General features: G+C 56.8%; 2 protein-coding genes and 1 long non-coding RNA gene across 12 annotated transcripts in view; 1 reads left to right on the top strand and 2 right to left on the bottom strand.

Moving 5' to 3' along the window:
* Nucleotides 1-210: 210 nt before the first annotated feature.
* RNF222 (ring finger protein 222) lies at nucleotides 211-846 on the bottom strand. The gene has a single exon (XM_066332456.1). The coding sequence runs from the start codon at nucleotides 844-846 to the stop codon at nucleotides 211-213; it is 636 nt and encodes a 211-aa protein (XP_066188553.1).
* A 6,116-nt stretch (nucleotides 847-6,962) lies between these two features.
* On the bottom strand, nucleotides 6,963-13,419 carry LOC136369209 (uncharacterized). The gene is made up of 2 exons (XR_010744976.1): nucleotides 13,287-13,419; nucleotides 6,963-7,160 (listed from the first exon to the last, which is right to left on the bottom strand). It is a non-coding gene; the product is annotated as an uncharacterized lncRNA (long non-coding RNA).
* The window catches only part of NDEL1 (nudE neurodevelopment protein 1 like 1), a 23,491-nt gene continuing 17,004 nt past the window's right edge, over nucleotides 12,767-19,253 (top strand). The window contains exons 1-3 of one of the 10 annotated variants that reach the window (XM_066331866.1): nucleotides 13,165-13,458; nucleotides 14,283-14,325; nucleotides 17,807-17,869. In XM_066331866.1, coding sequence (XP_066187963.1) covers nucleotides 13,350-13,458; nucleotides 14,283-14,325; nucleotides 17,807-17,869 — 215 coding nt within the window. In that variant the 5' untranslated portion in view covers nucleotides 13,165-13,349. Of the gene's footprint in view, nucleotides 12,862-13,164; nucleotides 13,459-14,282; nucleotides 14,326-14,589; nucleotides 15,102-16,449; nucleotides 17,333-17,626; nucleotides 17,647-17,806; nucleotides 17,870-18,056; nucleotides 18,082-19,253 lie in introns of those variants that run through there. The other 9 variants (XM_066331863.1, XM_066331867.1, XM_066331868.1 and 6 more) reach the window with 9 other exon arrangements.

Here is a 19,253-nt window from a genome sequence, read left to right as displayed (position 1 = left end):
ATTTCAACCAAAATGGACAGGAAATGCCACCAGTGATGCTACAAGCACCTGGAGATCCGCAGGAAGGTCTGGAAGTCCCATTCAGCCAGATGAGAGAGCTTCACCCAAAGCAGATCTGGGCTTTCTCCAGGAGCCTTCAGTGAGAGGCTCCAGCCCCAGGCGTGTCCCAGCCCCGGTGACACCACTCAGGTGTCCCAGCCGGTGCCATCCCTACAAATCCCTCCTGACCAGCAGCAGCCAGGGCAGCACGGCCGCCAGCATGGCCACGGCCAGCACGAGCATCACGGCCAGGGCCATGGGGGACTGGCAGCACTTCAGCCCCAGGGCCGGGCCGGAGGACACCGAGCTGGAGGTGTCAGCCCCGCTCCTCCCGCCCAGGGAGCCGCAGTCCGAGGCCACCAGCGGCATGCCGTGGTCACTGATGACAAAGATGTGAGCTCCCCTCGCCAGCACCGGCCCCTGGGAGCGCCGCTCTGGACCCGGCACGGGCACCACGAAGTGACTGGGCACCACCAGCGTGTTGCCGGCCTGGCTTTTGGCCAGGTGGGACAAAGAGGACGGCGACAGAGGCACCTCCAGGGTCTGGAGTTGGTTGGTGGCCACGCCGGGTGGCCACAGAGCCGCCTTCTTGCTGAGGAAGGTGACATAGCGGCACACGGGGCACACGATGCTGCTCTGGACGTGCCCGTCCAGCTTGGCCGACAGCAGGCACTTCACCAGGCAGTCGTGGCAGAAGCTGTGGCCGCAGCTGAGCCGCCGGTGAGCGGCCTCCAGGGGCTGGAACTTCTCGTAGCACACGGGGCACTCGGCCGGGGCGGCCTCCGGGCTGGAGCAGGCGTCGGACATCGCTGCGGCCCAGCTGCCGGGGAGAGGCACGAGGGGTTAATCAGGGCGGTCATTAGCACGGTCCATCTCTTCAGCTCTCCTCCTCCTCCTCCTCCCTGGGCTCTTGGCCGTGCCCTTCACCCCTCACAGGAGGAGCGGATGGTTCCTGGCATGGCCTGAGCAGGTTAAACCTCCTGGAGCAAGGCACAGATGGTGGGAGGATCCCAGCTCCAGACCCTCCAGGGCAATAATCCCAGCCTGCAAAGCCACCAGGGCAGAGGGCTGAGCTCCTGGATGGAGCTGTGCCTGCTGAATTCCTGGTGCAGGCTGTGTCGTTCCAGGCACAGATTGTGTCCCCAGTGCCTCCGTGCTCAGCTGCAGCCAGCTGGGAATTCCCATCCCACCACGGAACCTGCCAAAGGACGGGGACATGTTCCCATCCCAGAGAGCTCAGAGGGGCAGCTCAGGGCAGCCAGGCTGGTGGAGCAGCTGGAAACCACAGCCAGGAGGTGACACAGCCAGGGCAGGCAGCAAACAGCCACAGCAGGCTCCTTCCAGGCTGAGCTGGAAGGAGCTGACCCTAGTGGCCAGGTCATGGTGATGGCCAGGTCATGGTGATGGCCAGTCCGTAGTGGTGGCCAGCCCATGGTTGTGGTGAGGCCGTGGTGGTCAAGTCATGCTGGTGGCCATGTCATTGTGGTGGCCAGCCCATGGTGGTGGCCAGGCCATGGTGGTGGCCAGGCCATGGTGGTGGCCAGCCCATGGTGGTGGCCAGGCCATGGTGGTGGCCAGGCCGTGGTGGTGGCCAAGCCGTGGTGGTGGCCAGCCCATGGTGGTGGCCAGGCCATGACATCCTCAGGCTGTGTCCATGCTCAGGCTGAGGCTGGTGCAGCAAGCCCGAGTCAGGGTTAGTCAGAGCTGAGGGAAGGCAGAGCCTGCCCAGCCCTGCCCCCAGAGCAGTGTGGGGTGCCCTGAGCCCCAGAGGGGGCTGAAGCTCTTCCCTGCATCTCCCTGGGCCCAAGGGAGAGGCCAGACGACAGAAGGGACAGGGGAGATGTTCAGCTCAGCTCTCTCAGGCCAGCTCAGGAACCAGACCTTCATCACAGCCACAGGTTTTTCCAGCCCTGGTGGCGTTTTCAGACCCCACCCAACCTGCACCCCTGTTCTCACGCCTGACTGTGCCAGGGACACCCTCCCAGCCCATCTGGAGGTTCTGCCATCCCCTGCTGGTCCCTCCACCTGCGGGGCTGCCACCCCTGCCCTGGCACAGCCACAAGGACACCACGAGCACATCCACACCTTCCCCAGGCACCAGCACAGCTCCAGGCTCCTGCTGGGCTTTAGGGGGTTCAGAGACTGCTGCTCCCCTCACCCCGAGCTCCCCCGTGCCCCCAAATCCCCGTACCTGCTGTGGGGCCCCAGGGCAGCGATCCCTCCATGCACGGCTGTGCCCAGACACGGCGCTGGCCCGGGGCAGCACCGGGACACCTTTGGGACGCCAGGACACCTTTGGGACTCCAGGTGCCGGCTGCGTCTGAGAACGGCGCGTTGCGCAAAGGCTGGAGCGGGGACAGGGACAGGGACAGGGACAGGGACAGGGACAGGGACAGGGCAGGGAGTGAATGCGGAGGAACCCGTTCGGGTTTTAAAGGCTCACCCTGGCCCGCTTGGGCAGGGAGTGGGCGAGGAGCTGGCGTCAGGCGTGGTGGGCAGGGACAGCAGGCACGGTCCTGCCCTCTGCGTGTCCCGGGGCTCGCTGTGGGCTCAATCCGCCACTGGAGGGGCGCTGGGACCCGCTGCAGCTGCAGGGCTGGAGGAGCTGCACGTCCTGCAGCACGTCCTGCAGCAGGGCTGGGCTGCTCACCTGCACTGCCCGTGCCTCAGCCTCATCCCCCAGCATCATCATCATCACCAGCATCATCCTCACCCTGCCCTCACCCCTCTCCCCAAGGCCCCCAATCCCTCCCAACCCATCCCATGGCACGGGGAGCTCTTGCCTGGGGACAGGGAGGTGCTCTGCAGGGACACTGCCAGCTCCAGAAGGGTCCCCAGGGCTGTGTGGGACAGAGGGAAGAGGAGATGACCCCTGGCACCCAAAGCCCGGTGAGAAAGGCCCTGCAGTGCCCTGGGCAGGGCTCCCGCGTGGGCAGCAGTATCAGTCACCCGTGGGTGCAGTGCTTACAGCACAGGGCTGGTTTCTGGAAAGAGAAATGTGGGTGCAGCCCCAGCGGGGCACCCTGGTGCCCTCAGGGGTTCCCTCTCCAGCCCTGGATCCCCGAATCCCTGCAAGGGCACCCTGAGCACATCCACACCTTCCTCACCTCTCAGGGCCCGGGCTGCTCCAATTGTTACCCCGGTTTTGTGGATCTGAAAATGAAGGTGAAACTTCTCCGGGGAGGTTGTGCCAAGGCTGAGGCTGCACCTGCCCTGCTGGGATAGACATCGCCATCCCTGCCAGGACAGACAGACATCCCCATGCCCTGTTGGGACAGACAGACATCCCCATGCCCTGTTGGGACAGACAGACATCCCCATGTCCTGCTGGGACGGATAGATATCCCCATCCCTGCCAGGACAGACAGACATCCCCATCTGCTGCCTCCTGCCAGGACAGACAGACAGACAGACATCCCCATGTCCTGCTCCCTCCTAGGATAGACAGACATCCCCACGTCCTGCTCCCTGCCAGGATAGATGTCCCCATGTCCTGCTGGGACAGACAGACATCCCCATGCTCTGCTCCCTCTGGAAGCTGCTGGAGGTGCCAGCGCTGTTTGCACCCACACAGATCTCCAGCGAGTGATCTGGGCCAGCGAGAGCAGATTTGGGGCAGCCAAGCATCTTCCCAGCCCCAGTTTGCTCCCTGCTGGCACCCAGGTGGGGTGGAAATTCCTGTTTCCCATACTTTGAATGCTGGGAACTATGAGCTCACGGCTCTATACATAGGCACCGGAAAAACGAGTCTGCCTCCCTTTGCTGCTTGGACCACGCCAAAATCAAAGGGATTTGGGCATATCAGAGCCCCAGCTCTGTCAGCAGTTTCACTCTTTCCCAGGCCTGGCTCTCCTCAGTGCCTTTCCCTCACTTCCAGCAGCAGAACATTCACTGAAGGACAAGGCCGAGTCTGACAGTGCCTGCAGGACACAAATCCAAGCTCAGGGGCAAAGCAAGTCCCTAAGCACTGCCTGTGTTTTCTTTCCCTCGGTTTGAAGTCCAGCTCATGGTTCAGTGCCCTCAAACCAAGGCTCCAGGATCCTTTGATCCAAGCAGGAAAATGGCTCCAGGCTCAGCTCCAGAGACCACAGATGAGACGTTCTCTGTGCTGAGGCTGCCAGTGACCAAAGGACATTTCTGACCCAGAGGAGGACACAGCCCTCGCCAAAGGGTTTGGGGTGGCCAAGGTCCCTTCCCTGCAACCCCAGCAGCAGCTGGGAAGAGCTTTGCAGCCTTTGGCAAGGACAGGAGGGTGCAGAGACAGCCCTGGAGCTCCACAGCAGCACCCAAACTTTCCCCTGGCCGGGTGTGGAGGAGGGACAATGAGTTATGTGAAAGTGTTTATTTTCAAAGCCACAACACTGCTCCACATCTGAGCCTGGTGCCAGGCTAGAAAATCACTACAGGTCTCAATATTTCCATGTCAAATACACACTGCAGTTGCCTAGATCCTGAATGATGAGCCAGGGATGTTTCAGTGTCCCACATCCCTGCACTCAGCTGGGGCTGGATCTTGGAGAGAAAATCCCAGGTGGAATTTTGGTGGTGGATTTGCCATGTGTGGCTGGGCTGGGCTGGCTGAAGTCTGTGTCTTGGGAATTCTGTGAATGAGTCATTGCCAGAAGCTGCTGAGGGCTCACCATGCCTGTGTCCCAGAGCCATGAATGCTCCATGGAAGGGTGGCAGTGGTGGGCTGGTGTCACTGCCCAGTGGTCTCACATGTCCCAGAGCAGGGCAGGGCTGGTTGCAGGGGGGAACTGAGGCTCCACCCTTCCCATCCTGGATCCATCACACCCCTTGCACTGTTTCCCCATCCCTCTGGGGGTGCCTGGTGCCTGCTTGCACCAAAACCCCCTCAGCTTTTCCCCTGGCCATGTTCAACCTGCGAACCTGAGGTTTTATACGAGTTTCTGCTCAACTCATTCTCCTCCAGCCCCAGCTCAAACTCCTTGGTGCTGCTGGGAATGAGGTGAAGGCAGGAAAGAGTAAATCCATGTTTGATCCCAGCCCAGGGAGATATTCCCAGCGGAGAAAGAAGCTCAGTGAAGCAAAATTAATTTTCCAGGGCAGCACTGTGCTGGTGGAGGGTCCAAGATTCCTGGGTTATAGCCACTTCCATGCTGTCAAAATAAACTCAAACGGCTGGAAAAGTTGGACAACTTCAAGAGAATCCAAGTTTTTTACAAGGAACACAAGCTTATCCATCTTCCTCCGTGCTCGTTTTGCTTGAATTAGAGTGGGAAAATCGGCGTTTTTTCTTTCTGGGGGTGTCCATCCTGCTCCCCAGGCACCTGGGGCCACTTTAACCAAGGCAGCCCAAAATGCACAACCAAAGCTCCTCCTTCAGCTTCTCCTCGCTCGTTTCTGTGGTGCCCAGGAGATGGTGCTCTCGGATGTGCTTTGGCACCAGAACAGCGCCGGGAGCGCTGAAGGCGAGTCCAGGAGCGCCGAGGTGAGGAGCTGACTGTCCCCACCAGTGGGATGCTGCCCCTTCCCCACCGGCATCCACGGGATCTGCTCTTCTCCTGCCGTTCCGTGGGGTCAGTGGAATGGAACAGGAGGAACAGCTGAGAACCCCAAACCCTGCTCTGCTCTCCGCTCCGCTGTCAGAGGCTGCAGAGGGACCCGTGGGGTGTCACAGCCCTGCCCTGCCTCCCTGCTGCTGCCACCAAATCCCCTCGGGAATGACCCTGACCCTTATTCTGACCCCAAAGATCAGAGATTTGTCCCATCCCACCCGTGCACAGCCACACAACCCCACGGAGCTCCCCATGCCTGGGAGGGCAGCTCCAGTCTCCAGGGACTCCTCCTGCGGTTTTTCCCCACCAGAGGTGTTTTCCCTCACCAAAATCACCACGGAACCGCCTCCAGTGAGTCTGGGGGCAGCCCCAGCGCAGCCCCCTGCGAGACCTGAGGCGCTCCATGATGTGGCAGTGTCCCCGTCGCCTGTCCCCTCCCATCCCTCCGGGATGCCGGTTCCCAGCGGGCTGGAGGCGCCGCGGTGGGAATCCCGTGTGCTTCATGGGGACACAATGCGGCTTTGAGGGCGGCGGGAGGATGCTCAGGGACAAGAAGGGGCTGTTCAGCAGCGGCAGCTGACAGGGGCTGGCAGCTCCCTGTCCCTGCACAGAGCCCTGCCCAGCCCCAACCCCTGCAGCCCCTGCCCTGCGCTGGGCTTGGAACCCTGGGCACGAAGTGTTTTAGATTTTCTGTGCTCACAGGCACTGACCCCCGAGCAAACACTGCATTTGACCTGAGGCCGTGGAAAAGGCTCCCAAAATCGAGTGACAGCACTAGGATTGTGGGTGTGGGGTTTGAATAGAAGTGTGTGATGTCACAGGGTGGAAAAGTTAGTGTTTAAAGGTTTAGAATAATAGTAAAATATATATAAAGCAAGATGGAGGATTTAGGGCAGAGGCTGAATCCTTCTTTTTCACGTTTTTCTTTATGGGTCTGGGTGGGATTGTGTAATTGGGTAGGAAAATCCACATTGCGGGCCACAGGTCGTTGGTTATTGGGTTAAAAGTAAAAATAATTTAGGTGTCATTTCTTAATTGGACAGTTTGTGCTTAAAAGGCCTCGTAGAGAGAGAGAGAGGCTCCATTTTTAGTTTGTTAGCTTGAAGTGCTGTAGAACTCACAGTTTGTGATATAGACAAGAATTAATAAACATCTGAGTCCGAACAAGAAACTTGTTTTCCAGGGGAGAAAACCTCCTGGAATTGGGCATTTGGTGCCTTTTAGCCAAATGGGATGCTCCCCATGGTTTAGGCTGCCCAGTGGTGTCGTGGTTTGGGTTTTTCCTTCCAGCCTGGCTCCTGCAGGGCTGGGACTGCAGAGGTGTTGCTGCCTTTAATGGGCAGGTCAACTCCTCACCCTACAGCAGCTCTGTAGGGAAAGAAAAGGCTCAGTAATACCAAATGCTCAGTTTGGGTTAATTTAATGATTTTTCCCAACCATTTGACCACACAGTGCTGTGAGTGGAGAGTTTGCAGGCAGAGCTGCTGCTCCACCACCTCCAGGATCGCTCAGCTGCCACGTGGGTCCTTGAGAGGAGGATGCTGAGCACAAAGTGCAGCAGGAGGGGTCTGTCCCGTGGGGTCTGCTCTGCATTTTGGCTGCCTGCAGTCAAAATAAGGGAATGATAACCTGCTTGACATCAGGAAGAGTTTCTACACTTGAAAGGGTGGGCAGGCCCTGAGCAGAATGCCCGGGGTGGAATCACCAGCCCTGGAGGGGTCCGAGGAACACCTGGATGTGGCACCCAGTGCTCTGGGCTGGTGACAAGGTGGGGCACAGCTTGGATTCCATGGTGTTGGCCATCCCTCCAAGACAGGGATTAGGGAGGAAATACCGCCTCTTCTCCACACACCCAGTGGTCATTTCTCCCTCCCGAACATTCACCGGCGCCTCTCCGAGGTAATTCCCAGGTGTAGCCGCACCTTGAAAGGCTCCATGTCTGCATCCGTAATTCCCAGCCCAAAACTGATCCTCACAACCACCTTTGGCTCTCCCCCTTGGGTCTCCCTGCACCAGCACAAAGCCACCCTGTCCCCAGATCCACCCACCCACCCACGGGCTGTGGCACACCCCCGTTAATTCCCACACCACCCCACGGAGAGCCCTCCTTTTCGCTAGGATCCGGGAGCATTCCGGCAGTCTCCTCTCCTTTCCGGGAGGGTTTGTTGGGGTTTTTATTTTTTAGTGGCAGCAAGGAGGCGCATTGTGGAGCGGCTAATGCTGAGTGACTGCTCCTTTGTGCGGCGGCCGCCTGGGAACAGCCCCGGAGCACAATGCGGGGCTGAGCCGGGAGCGAACAGGGATTGAAAGCCGCTGTTAACCAGGCGGGCACCGCAGCGCCCAGCCTTTGTCAGCACCGCGAAGTGCCTTTGATGGAGCTGCCGGAATCAGTGCCCGGCCCTGGGAAAAGAGGCACCAGGAGAGCAGCGTGGGGTTTAAAGGACAGAAACCAGGGGGTGCTGCTCCGTGGGTCGGGGGTAGATTAATTCCTCGGGGAATTAATTCATTTCCTTGGCGAGTTAATTTAGGGTTGAATAGACACACAGCCTTGGCTTTTCTATAATGACAAGTGATTGGGATTAATGGGAAATTATATTTAAATTAATTTATAAATGATATCTTAATTATAATATGCTATATTATATTATAGTATATATTGTTATGTAATATATTAATTAACCCATAATAGTAGTATATACACATCTATATACATATCTATATATATACACATTCATATCTATATACATTCGTATCTATATATATTATATATATACACGTTCTATACATCTAGAATGTATCTATATGTATATATATGTGTGCATATGTGTGTGTATATGTGTGTGTATATATAAACGTATACATATATGTATATATATAGTAGGGAGGAAATAATTTAATTTAATAGATAAATCCTAATGGGTAAATGAATTCCTTGGGGAAGTAACTTAGGGTTGAACAGACACAACCTTGCCTTTTTTATAAAGCCAAGGAATTGGGATTAATGGGAAATTATATTTCAATTATAATTTATAAATTATATTTAATTATAATATGCTATATTATAATATATTATAGTATATGTCATTCTGTAACATATTAATTAACCCTTAGTAGTAGATATACATCCATATATATAATATAGATATAATATACCTATAGATAGATATAATATATCTATATACATTCTATACATATTGAATATATACATATGTATATATATGTGTGTGTGTATATATATTTATATATACACAGTAGGGAAAAATATTTAGTTTACCCATTGAGGTTTATCCCAATGTAAATTAAATTATTAAATTATTAAATTATCCCAATGGGTAAATTAATTCCTTGGGGAATTAATTTAGGGTTGAATAGACACATAGCCTTGGCTTTTCTATAGAGACAAGTGTTTCGGATTAATGGGAAAGTATATTTCAAATATAATTTATAAATTATATATTAATTATAATACAATACATATGGGGATATATGTGTATATATATACACACTTTGTATATTTATATACATCTATATACATATCCACATATGTGCATTCATATCTATATGCATTATATATATATATACACATTCTATATATCTAGAATGTATTTTTGTGTATATATGTGTGTATATGTGTGTATATATATGTAGATAGATAGATAGATAGATAGATAGACAGATAGAGTAGGGAGGAAATAATTTAATTTAATGGGCTAAATCCCAATGGGTAAATGAATCCCTTGGGGAATCAATTTAGAGGTGAACAGACACAGCCTTGCCTTTTCTATAAAGGAGAACCCCTCGTTCACAGAGCTCATTTCCAGCTGCCTCCCAAGTTGGGATCTGTGTTCTGGGTACAGGATGGTTGTGGATCCATGCACATCCAGCCCACCAGAGTGAGGCACCCCAAACCTCCTGTGGGAGCAGCACTGACCCTGCCTCTCATGGACAAACAGCCAGACGTGCAGACAGATGTGCAGGGAGAACCTCTGGTTCCCACAGCTCCCCATGGACACCTCAGCTTGGTTCATTCCCTCACAGGGACACTTGTCCCCTCAGAGGGGCTGCCCTGTCATTGAAGAGTGAGGAAAAAACTCCACCAAGACCATGTGGGACACGGTGCAAACAGTGCATGACATTTCCTTATGGCTGCTGAAGTGCAGTGGGAAATCCAGGAACCCAGCCTGCCCCAGAGCACAGGGATGGACACCCACCCTGCCCCAGAGCACAGGGATGGGGACACCCAGCCTGCCCCAGAGCACAGGGATGGACACCCAGCCTGCCCCAGAGCACAGGGATGGACACCCAGCCTGCCCCAGAGCACAGGGATGGGTGCCCAGCCTGCCCCAGAGCACAGGGATGGGTGCCCAGCCTGCCCCAGAGCACAGGGATGGACACCCAGCCTGCCCCAGAGCACAGGGATGGGGACACCCAGCCTGCCCCAGAGCACAGGGATGGACACCCAGCCTGCCCCAGAGCACAGGGATGGACACCCAGCCTGCCCCAGAGCACAGGGATGGGTGCCCAGCCTGCCCCAGAGCACAGGGATGGGTGCCCAGCCTGCCCCAGAGCACAGGGATGGACACCCAGCCTGCCCCAGAGCACAGGGATGGGGACACACACCCTGCCCCAGAGCACAGGGATGGACACACACCCTGCCCCAGAGCACAGGGATGTGTGCCCAGCCTGCCCCAGAGCACAGGGATGGGGACACCCAGCCTGCCCCAGAGCACAGGGATGGGGACACCCAGCCTGCCCCAGAGCACAGGGATGGGGACACCCAGCCTGCCCCAGAGCACAGGGATGGGGACACCCAGCCTGCCCCAGAGCACAGGGATGGGTGCCCAGCCTGCCCCAGAGCACAGGGATGGGTGCCCAGCCTGCCCCAGAGCACAGGGATGGACACCCAGCCTGCCCCAGAGCACAGGGATGGACACAGAGCCTGCCCCAGAGCACAGGGATGGACATCCAGCCTGCCCCAGAGCACAGGGATGGACACCCAGCCTGCCCCAGAGCACAGGGATGGACACACACCCTGCCCCAGAGCACAGGGATGGGGACACCCAGCCTGCCCCAGAGCACAGGGATGGGGACACCCAGCCTGCCCCAGAGCACAGGGATGGACACCCAGCCTGCCCCAGAGCACAGGGATGGGGACACCCAGCCTGCCCCAGAGCACAGGGATGGACACCCAGCCTGCCCCAGAGCACAGGGATGGACACCCAGCCTGCCCCAGAGCACAGGGATGGGGACACCCAGCCTGCCCCAGAGCACAGGGATGGACACCCAGCCTGCCCCAGAGCACAGGGATGGACACCCAGCCTGCCCCAGAGCACAGGGATGGGGACACCCAGCCTGCCCCAGAGCACAGGGATGGACACCCAGCCTGCCCCAGAGCACAGGGATGGACACCCAGCCTGCCCCAGAGCACAGGGATGGACACCCAGCCTGCCCCAGAGCACAGCACCACCAGCTCTGGCTCTTCCCAACTCGGAGCAGCTCAGGGCTGGATCCTGGGAAAGGAGATGTTCTCCCAAATATGCCTCCAGATTCTGCACCGCCACCTCGTTGTCGCTCCCTGTCCTGTCCCAGAGAGGATGTCAGCAAGGCGGGGGACGGCCAGTGGAAGGGAGAAGGTGGCCCGGGCTGTGGCGGCACCAGCAGCATCCTCTGGAGCAGAGAACACAGCGGAACAAGGCGCTGCTCCCGGCAGGGATGAGGCGGCTCCAAGGGCAGTCTGTCACCAAAGGTGACCGCTCCCAGGACGCCGTGGATTCTCCTCCTGGCACAGCCTCTGACTCGGTGTCTCGGGGCCGTGCTGTGCCGCACGTCCTGCCCCGGTGCTCTGAAGCGGCTCAGCGACATTTGTGGCCTCGTGCGACACCCAGGTCACACCGGGTGACCCAGAAAGGCCCGTGCAGGTGTCAGGGGACAGCCACGGCCGGCTGGACACCTGGCTGGGGAAGGGTGTGTGCTCTCCATCCTCGGGCTGTCTGCAATAATCCATGGGAAATGCAGGAACAGCGTGGATAAATGTACAAACGGATGGGACGTGGCTACGGGGACTGCGGTGGCCGTGGTGGCACCGTGCCCACGGAGGACACTGGCTGTCCCAGCTGCGGTTTGGGGACACGGCAGCACAGGCCCGCGGGCAAGGGAAGCACGAGGGCATCGCGGGCTCACGGCCCGCCGCTAATGACAGCCCGGGCAGCTAATTCCAGGGCAGGAAATTAAACACGCAAAGCCAGCTCCAGTATCGGGGCAGCGCCGGGAGCCGCGGGGCGGCTGCGGGGCAGGGCCCGCCCGGGAAGCCCTGCACGGGAACCGGAGCAGGGAACCGGAGCAGCCCGGGCACTGCGGGGACACCCCGGGCACCGGGACAGCCATGGGGCAGCGGTGGGGCAGCGATGGGGCAGCGATGGGGCAGCGATGGGACAGCCATGGGGCAGCGATGGGGCAGCGATGGGGCGGCCATGGGGCAGCGATGGGGCAGCGATGGGGCAGCGATGGGACAGCCATGGGGCAGCGATGGGGCAGCGGTGGGGCAGCGATGGGGCAGCGGGGCAGTCCCGGCCCAGCCCAGCAGTGGAGGCTGTCAGCTCTCCTAAGCCCAGCTCGGGGGTCCCTGGGGGAGTTCCAAAAAGCTCTGTTCACGGAGTTCACTTCTCCATGAACAGAGAAGCTGTGCGGAGGAGCGAGGCAGAGGGCGCAGGATGAGGAGGAGGAAGGCGGAGCTGCCCCTGCCGGCTCCAGCGCTCGCCCGGAGGGAGGGATGTCCAGTGTCCCCGAGGGAGCGATGTCCTGGGCCCCGAGGGATGGGTGTCCTGGGCCCCGAGGGATGGGTGTCCTGGGCCCCGAGGGAGGGATGTCCAGGCACTCCGAGGGATGGTGTCCATGGGACCAGGCCTGCGGTGCCCGTGCCTGAGTGTGCCCGTGCCGGGTCACCGGGCACAGAGCGGCGGACGGGCAGGGGGCAGTTCCCCAAAGCCGCAAAGGGACCATCTCACCCCGGGGGCGGCCGGTGGGATGGGGGCGGGCGGGACGGGGGCCCAGAGGCGAACAGGACGCGAACCAGCGGCGGCACCGGGGACTGGCACCTGGGAGCCGATACCGGGGACCGACACCGGGGACAGGCACCGCCTAGGCCACGCCCCCTCAGCCCAGGCACCGCCCCTCGTGACGACAGCGCCCCGCCCCCGCCGGCACTTGCATCACGCGCCGGCCCCGCCCCCCAGTCCCCGGATGAGGCGGCCCCGGCGGCGCGCGCTGCGGCGGCTGTGGCGGCTGTGGCAGGGGATGCGCTCCGGTGAGCGGCGGGGCCGGGACCGGCCCGGGGGTCCCCGCGGTGGCTCCGGAGAGCCGGGCCCGGCGCGGCGGGCGGGGGGCGCGGGGCGGGCGGGGAAGGGGCCGGGGGTGCTGCGGACCCCGCTCCGCGCCGCGATTGGCTGGGAATTGACAACGGGGCAGGGCCCGCCCCCCGAGCCGCGCCACTGGCTGCGGGCGCTGCCACGCCGCCTCTCATTGGCTCCGGGCGGTGTCAATCACGGCGCGGCCCCGCTCGGCCGCCGCCCTGCCCGGCTCCCCCCGCCGGTGAGGGGGCTCGGAGCTGGCCCGGCCCTGCCCGCCGCTCTGCCCGCCTCGGGCCCCGGCCTGGCCCTTTGCCCGTCACTGGCAACCGGCTGGACGCGTGCTTTACCTCCGTTCTCTTCAAATCCCTGATCTATCCTATACCCGCGGCACACAGCGTCTTTTTTAGGAGGAAATTTCTCCCGGGATTGGTGGCTGGATGCTGGGATGGGCAGGGAGGTGGTGGTGGAGTCATCGTCCCTGGGGCTGTTCAGGGAAAGGAGCTCAGCGCCCTGCTGGGTGACGAGGCGGTGTTTGGTCACAGATGATCTCAGAGGTGCTTTCCTGTCATTCCGCCGTGGCGTGTTTTCTCCGAGGGTTTTTCTCGCAGGTTGTTATCGTCCCTCCGAGCCCCGCTGTGCTCTATCTGAACGTGCCCCGAGCAGCCCGGTGCCCGGGTGATGAGCGTGACCCCAATTGCAGCAGACGCGCTGGGAGGGATGCGCTGCCGGCAGAGCAGAGCCACCCCCGAGCCCGGGCACTGCCACCGCCACATCCCTGTCCTTCCCAGGGGGACTGCCACCGCCACATCCCTGTCCTTCCCAGCGGGACTGCCACCGCCACATCCCTGTCCTTCCCAGCGGGACTGCCACCGCCACATCCCTGTCCTTCCCAGCGGGACTGCCACCGCCACATCCCTGTCCTTCCCAGCGGGACTGCCACCGCCACATCCCTGTCCTTCCCAGCGGGACTGCCACCGTCACATCCCTGTCCTTCCCAGCGGGACTGCCACCGCCACATCCCTGTCCTTCCCAGGGGGACTGCCACCGCCACATCCCTGTCCTTCCCAGCGGGACTGCCACCGCCACATCCCTGTCCTTCCCAGGGGGACTGCCACCGTCACATCCCTGTCCTTCCCAGCGGGACAGAGCTGTGCTCTCCCACCCACGGCCCCCGCTGCACTGGGAGTGACTCAGGGTTTCTCTCTTCCCTCGGCCACTCTCCTGACTTGCTCACTAGTGCGGGGGCTGAGGGCACTTTTGGGATGCCTGTGGCATTTGTTGCCTGAGAGGCGCTTAAATACAAGAAACTGCTGTAGAAGAGTTCTTTGGATACTTCTGAATTTTTTTTTTCCTTTACATTTTTTCCAACCCCCCCAAGAAGCAATTCATGGGCACTGTGGAGAGCTGGTGGCCTTTCCAAGGTCAGTATTTTTTAGAGATATCAGTAACTGTAAGAGGAAGAAGCTGTCCCAAGGCAGAAAAGAGACTTGGGAGGCTTTTAGGTATTTTGGAAAGGGCTGCCCAGAATGGTGGTGGAGTCCCCATCCCTGGAGGTGTTTAGGAACCTCCTGGATATGTGTCTCGGTGCTCTGGTCTTGTTGACCTGGTGGTGAGTAGTCAGAGTTTGAGTCGATGATCTCAGAGCTCTTCTCCAGCCTGAGTGATTCTGGGCTTCTCGATTTATTTATTTAAATGTCAGTTTGATGTGTTGGCAGTGTGACTGCACAGACAGGCTGGTTGCTGGTGGTGCCAGTTAACTGTGGCTGCACAGGATGTGGCAGAGGTGGGTAAATAGTGTGGATTTGGGATTAATAGTGTTAAGGTCTGCCCTGGATGAGATCCCCTGTCCTGTTTCCTGGCTGGGCTGTGCATTTCTGGGTTGTAGATGTGGAGGCAGAGCCCAGGTGAGAAGATTTAATGCTGCTTGTCACTGGCAGTCCCAGAAGTGAAGGAAATGTTCAGAGGCAGTGTTTGAGTCAGTGTTTGAGTCGCCTTCCTTCCTCTTTTTTTTTTTTTTTCCCCTGACTCTTTAGATTTTGCAGATGCGTAAGATATTTCCTCATATGGTGGAGAGGGACAGAGAAGAGAAAGGAAAATAAGAAAGTGGAGACAAAGCACGAGGCTGATGATGTCTGTGACCTTGGTGTCACAAGGAATCTTGTCTCTGGAGACGCTGCTGGCAGCAGACTGCCAAGAGGTATAGCAACAAAGTACAGTTTTTGCCCTCAGTCCATTACAGTTGGTTTTTTTTTGAGGTGCCAGGAAAGTCAGACTTCAGAAAGGAAATGGTATTTTTGCAGCCCTTGATGTTTGTCACACCACAAACATAATCAAGATCAACTGGGGAGTGTGTTCAGCAAAGTGCCTGCATTGCTCTGCTGCCCTGAGCCCGGGGCAAAGCCAGCCAGAGCCGTCAGAGCAGATTTTTCATGATGTGGTTGTGTCCCTCGAGGGCTCTTCTGTCCCCACAGCTCAGTGGAAGGTTGTGCTGGTTCTTTCTCCTGATCAACACAGAGTTTGGGAGGTTACCTTTAATATTTCTGTTGTTAAGTGCTCACTGTAGAGCCCCTCTCTGCTGGGGGCTGCTCTGTGATGCCATTTTAGGAGGTATTTTTCAAATCCATTTTATTCACCCCTGGCACAACTTCGGAGGTGTAAAACCCACAGAAATCAGTCCTTTGGGCAGAAATCCATGCCAAGTGCTTTTCCCTTGGAATTCCTTGGTCATTCTGTGGTGTCCAGAAGCATCTCACCCCCTGGCCACCAGCTCTGTGCTGTTGTCATCGGGGTGGTTTGGATTGCTGGGGTGGCAGGGAGCCCTGGAGCTGTCCCTGGTGGAGGCTCTGTGCTCTGTGTGCCACAACCTCTCAGGTAAATCGTTGCTGCTGAGTGGAAAGCCTGGCATTCCTCAAGGTTTGAAGGGAAAGCAGGCAGAGCTGGAGAAGGTGGAGCTGGCTGGGTGATCTCCAGAGGGTTCAGGCAGCCTGTGGCAGTGCCAGTCTGGCGTGGATCAGAGCTCCTGTCACACCTCACCAGCCTGCCCAGGAGGGAGCAGAGACAAGGCAGGGACAAACATATCCTTTCCACAGCCTGAATTCCCTTCTCGGTTTGCTCTTTACTGATCTCTGGGTGGGTTCATCCCTTTGGAGTTCCTGGGGACGGAGCTGGGATCAGGCCAGAGTGTTCTGGGACATGCTCATCTCCAGGAGCCTTTCCTTCACCTCTGCAGGAGCTGAACCTGCAGCTGGAGCACCAACATCTTTTTTAGTGAGGTTACTTGGGGAGGAGCAGAGGTCAAATGTCTGAAACTTCCCATGTTTGTGAAAACAACAAGTGTTTTTTAATACAAAGTTCTGATACTTTAGGTAGCTGTAGCTTGATTTCTGAGAAGAGGCTTTTTGCATCAGTGCGTTTCTTCTGGTTTCAAGGCTTCTAACAGTGCTGGCTCCCCCTTCAAGGGTTTTCCTGTGACTGGATATCAAATATTAACCAGACAGATGAGTCTTGGCCATGTGGTGCAGAGCAGACATGTTATATTTGATTAATGAGGCTGTCGAGATAACAAGGCTTTGCTGTGCGGTGCTTAGTTTATCTTAAAGGCTTTTCTGAACTTGGCATCAGGTTCCTGCAGGTAGGAATTGGTTATCTCCTGCCTCCTGTGCTGCCCAAATTGGAAATGCAGGTTTTATTATTACAGCAGAGCAAGGAGCGTTGTGCTGATGCTGTGCTCGGTGACTTTCCTCCCTTCCTGAAAGCTCCCGTGCTGCTGTTGTAAGAGAGAAGGAGGCATTTGTTGTGGTTCACTCGAGAACATTCAGTTCAAAAATAGAACTGCAGGAGAAAGTTCACTTCCCAGAGGTTCAGTTCCATGCCGGCAATGGATGCAGGCACACGTCCAAAGGCGTGTGGAAATCCGCCGCCTCCTATTGCAGCGTGAGCAGAACAAGCCCAAATTGATTGGTGAAATCTAACCCGTGCCTCCTGCTTGTTTGTTTCCCATCTTCTAATAAAACCAGGCACATTTGCTCTGTGTTTTTCCTGAAGTGCTCGGGTTACCTCGCTTTGAGTCTTCATTGGGTTCGCGGGGAAAAGATCAACAGCTCCAGGAGCTGGAGATTTCCTCTTGCTCCTCATGGTCTGAGGTGCTGAAGAATGATGGAAACAAGATTTCTTCTGCTTCTCTGCCTGTGAATCAGCAAGTAGAGCTGGTTGTGGACAGTCCTGCTGTGCCTGGCAGCTCTGGGTGGTGCCAGCGCTGGGTGACAGCGTCATTGCCTCCGAGAAGGGGGGACTGGCAGCCAACAGGCACTTGGACGTTTTGTGATAGCCAGAGTGGCTTCTTATCTCAAGAACTGGAGGCCACATGTGAGCCTGGCAGAACTTCTTGATCAAGTCCTATTTGGGCTGGTTGCTTGTTTAATGCCAAAGGTCAGTGGACTTCAGTGGTGCCTTGGAGAGAGGGGGGATCAGCCAAGCGTAGCTGGGGGAGTTCAGTGCTGGGGTTGGTCCTGGTTGAGTGGCTTTGCTTTGCTTCTGCTTCGTTTCTCATGTTTGATGTCTGAAAATACTGGGCAAATGGGATTGCAAAGAAGAAAGCAGAAAACTGTGTAGAAAAACGACCTGTTGGTGAAATAATATTAATTCTCTTTATGTGGCAGTATTTATGAGCTGGTTTTAAATGGAAGAGCGTGAGGCAATTAAAATCAGGAGAATTCTTTCTGCAGCCACTTGAGATGCTGCAGGTACATGCAGGGTGAATTGTGGTGCTCCCAGTCATCCCTGCCGTGATGTGTGAAGGGGCTGAGTGACTGAGAGCAGGGAGGAGTGGATTCCCCACGGTGGGAAGGGGTGGGACCCAGCTGAGACTGGTGTTGGATTTCAGGCTGAGTGTTTTGATCTTAGATTTCATCCCGAGCTTCACTGTGAGTCTCCCATCACATGGAGAGCCCGGGAAGCTTTTTTAAGGTACTGTGTTACATTTCAAGCTGTGTTTGTGTTTTCGTGGCTTGGCTGGGAGGTGGCTCCAGAGAGGTTTGGGGTGGGCCTTGGATGCAAGATTCCTTGAAGTACTTGAAAAATACAGTCAAAATGTTGGGTACTTGTGGTGCATTCTTGAACCTTTGGCTCTCGTGATATCTGGAGGATACTGCTGCTCTCGTTTTAAGGATGCTTTCAAGGTGGGAGAACAGATCTGTCCTGTACAAACCCCTCTGGATTTAGACAAGCTCTTAACCTCCACAGTGTGGTTTTTTTAGAGTCATTGCAGCGTGGAAAAGTTCTTTCTTTTTCACAGTGGAGAGTTGCTCTGTCCTGCTGACTTTGTCGGGCAGGGGGCTTGAAAGGAGCCCCGGTGTTTTGAACGTAGTTCTTGTCTGGGAGCAGCTTTGGAGCTGGAGCTGTGCCCACGGAGCTGTGTTTTCCCAGGGCACCGTGTGAATGCTAAGCTGTGTTGGAATGAATTTGAGTGGGCAGCAGCATAAGCCTGCTCTCATTTTCCCTGGAAGACGCTGCTGCATTGTCTTGTCTGCTCCCTGAAAAGGCTCAGTGTTGTTTGTCAAAGGCTGGATTCTGCAAGTGCCACGTATGCAAAGAAGCCCTGAATAGGAAGGACTGGCCGTGCTGGTTCTCAGCTCCTGACAGAATTCCTGGGGTCGGGACAACAGGCAGCAGGCTGAGGCAAAGCAGTTTTTGTTAAACTCATGGTATTCTGTGGGCATCCGCTCTCCCACACGTGAGCTGTGTGGAATTGTCTGGTTGTGTTCTGGGAACTCCTGGGATTTGCTCTCTGCTTGCACAATCCATGTTTTTGTGCCATCGTTCCGAGGGAATGGCCAAAGGTTGGTGGAGTGAAGGCTTTTCCCGTGGCCACGTGTTTGGAAGCTGTCAGCATCTCCCAGCTCCCAGGTTGGTATTTTGGCTGTGAAGCACCGTGTTTGCAGAGTGTCTGTGAGCTCCTAATCCCTTCTCCTGCCCCCCATGGGAATACAAGTGACAAAAAGCAGGATATGGATGCTGGAGCTCAGCAGTGCACCTTGGTGTTGGCACCAGGAGCAGGGTTTTATACAGAGCATCAGCAGATCCCAAATCCCTGCTGGTAGCATTAGGGATGGTGGGAGACATGGAGCTGGGGCAACCATCACCTCCCACCTGCTTCACCAAGGCAGGGTGAGAGAGTTGGAGAAGGTCTGGGTGTGTTGGGAAGGAAGAATCCCTGCCCAGGGCCTGAGCCAGCACTGAGCTGAATCTCCTCCCTGCAGCATGTGAAAGGAAAAGGTGTTGGGACAAGGAGTGGGGGGCAAACACACCTCCTGTCCTTAGGAGCCCCAGGCAGCCCTTCCTGTTCTCGCTG

The sequence above is a fragment of the Sylvia atricapilla genome, chromosome 18 (genome assembly GCF_009819655.1).
Source record: "Sylvia atricapilla isolate bSylAtr1 chromosome 18, bSylAtr1.pri, whole genome shotgun sequence".
Lineage (NCBI taxonomy): Eukaryota > Metazoa > Chordata > Aves > Passeriformes > Sylviidae > Sylvia > Sylvia atricapilla.
Note: the sequence above shows the minus strand (reverse complement) of the source record. Positions and strands in the feature narration are given on the sequence as shown.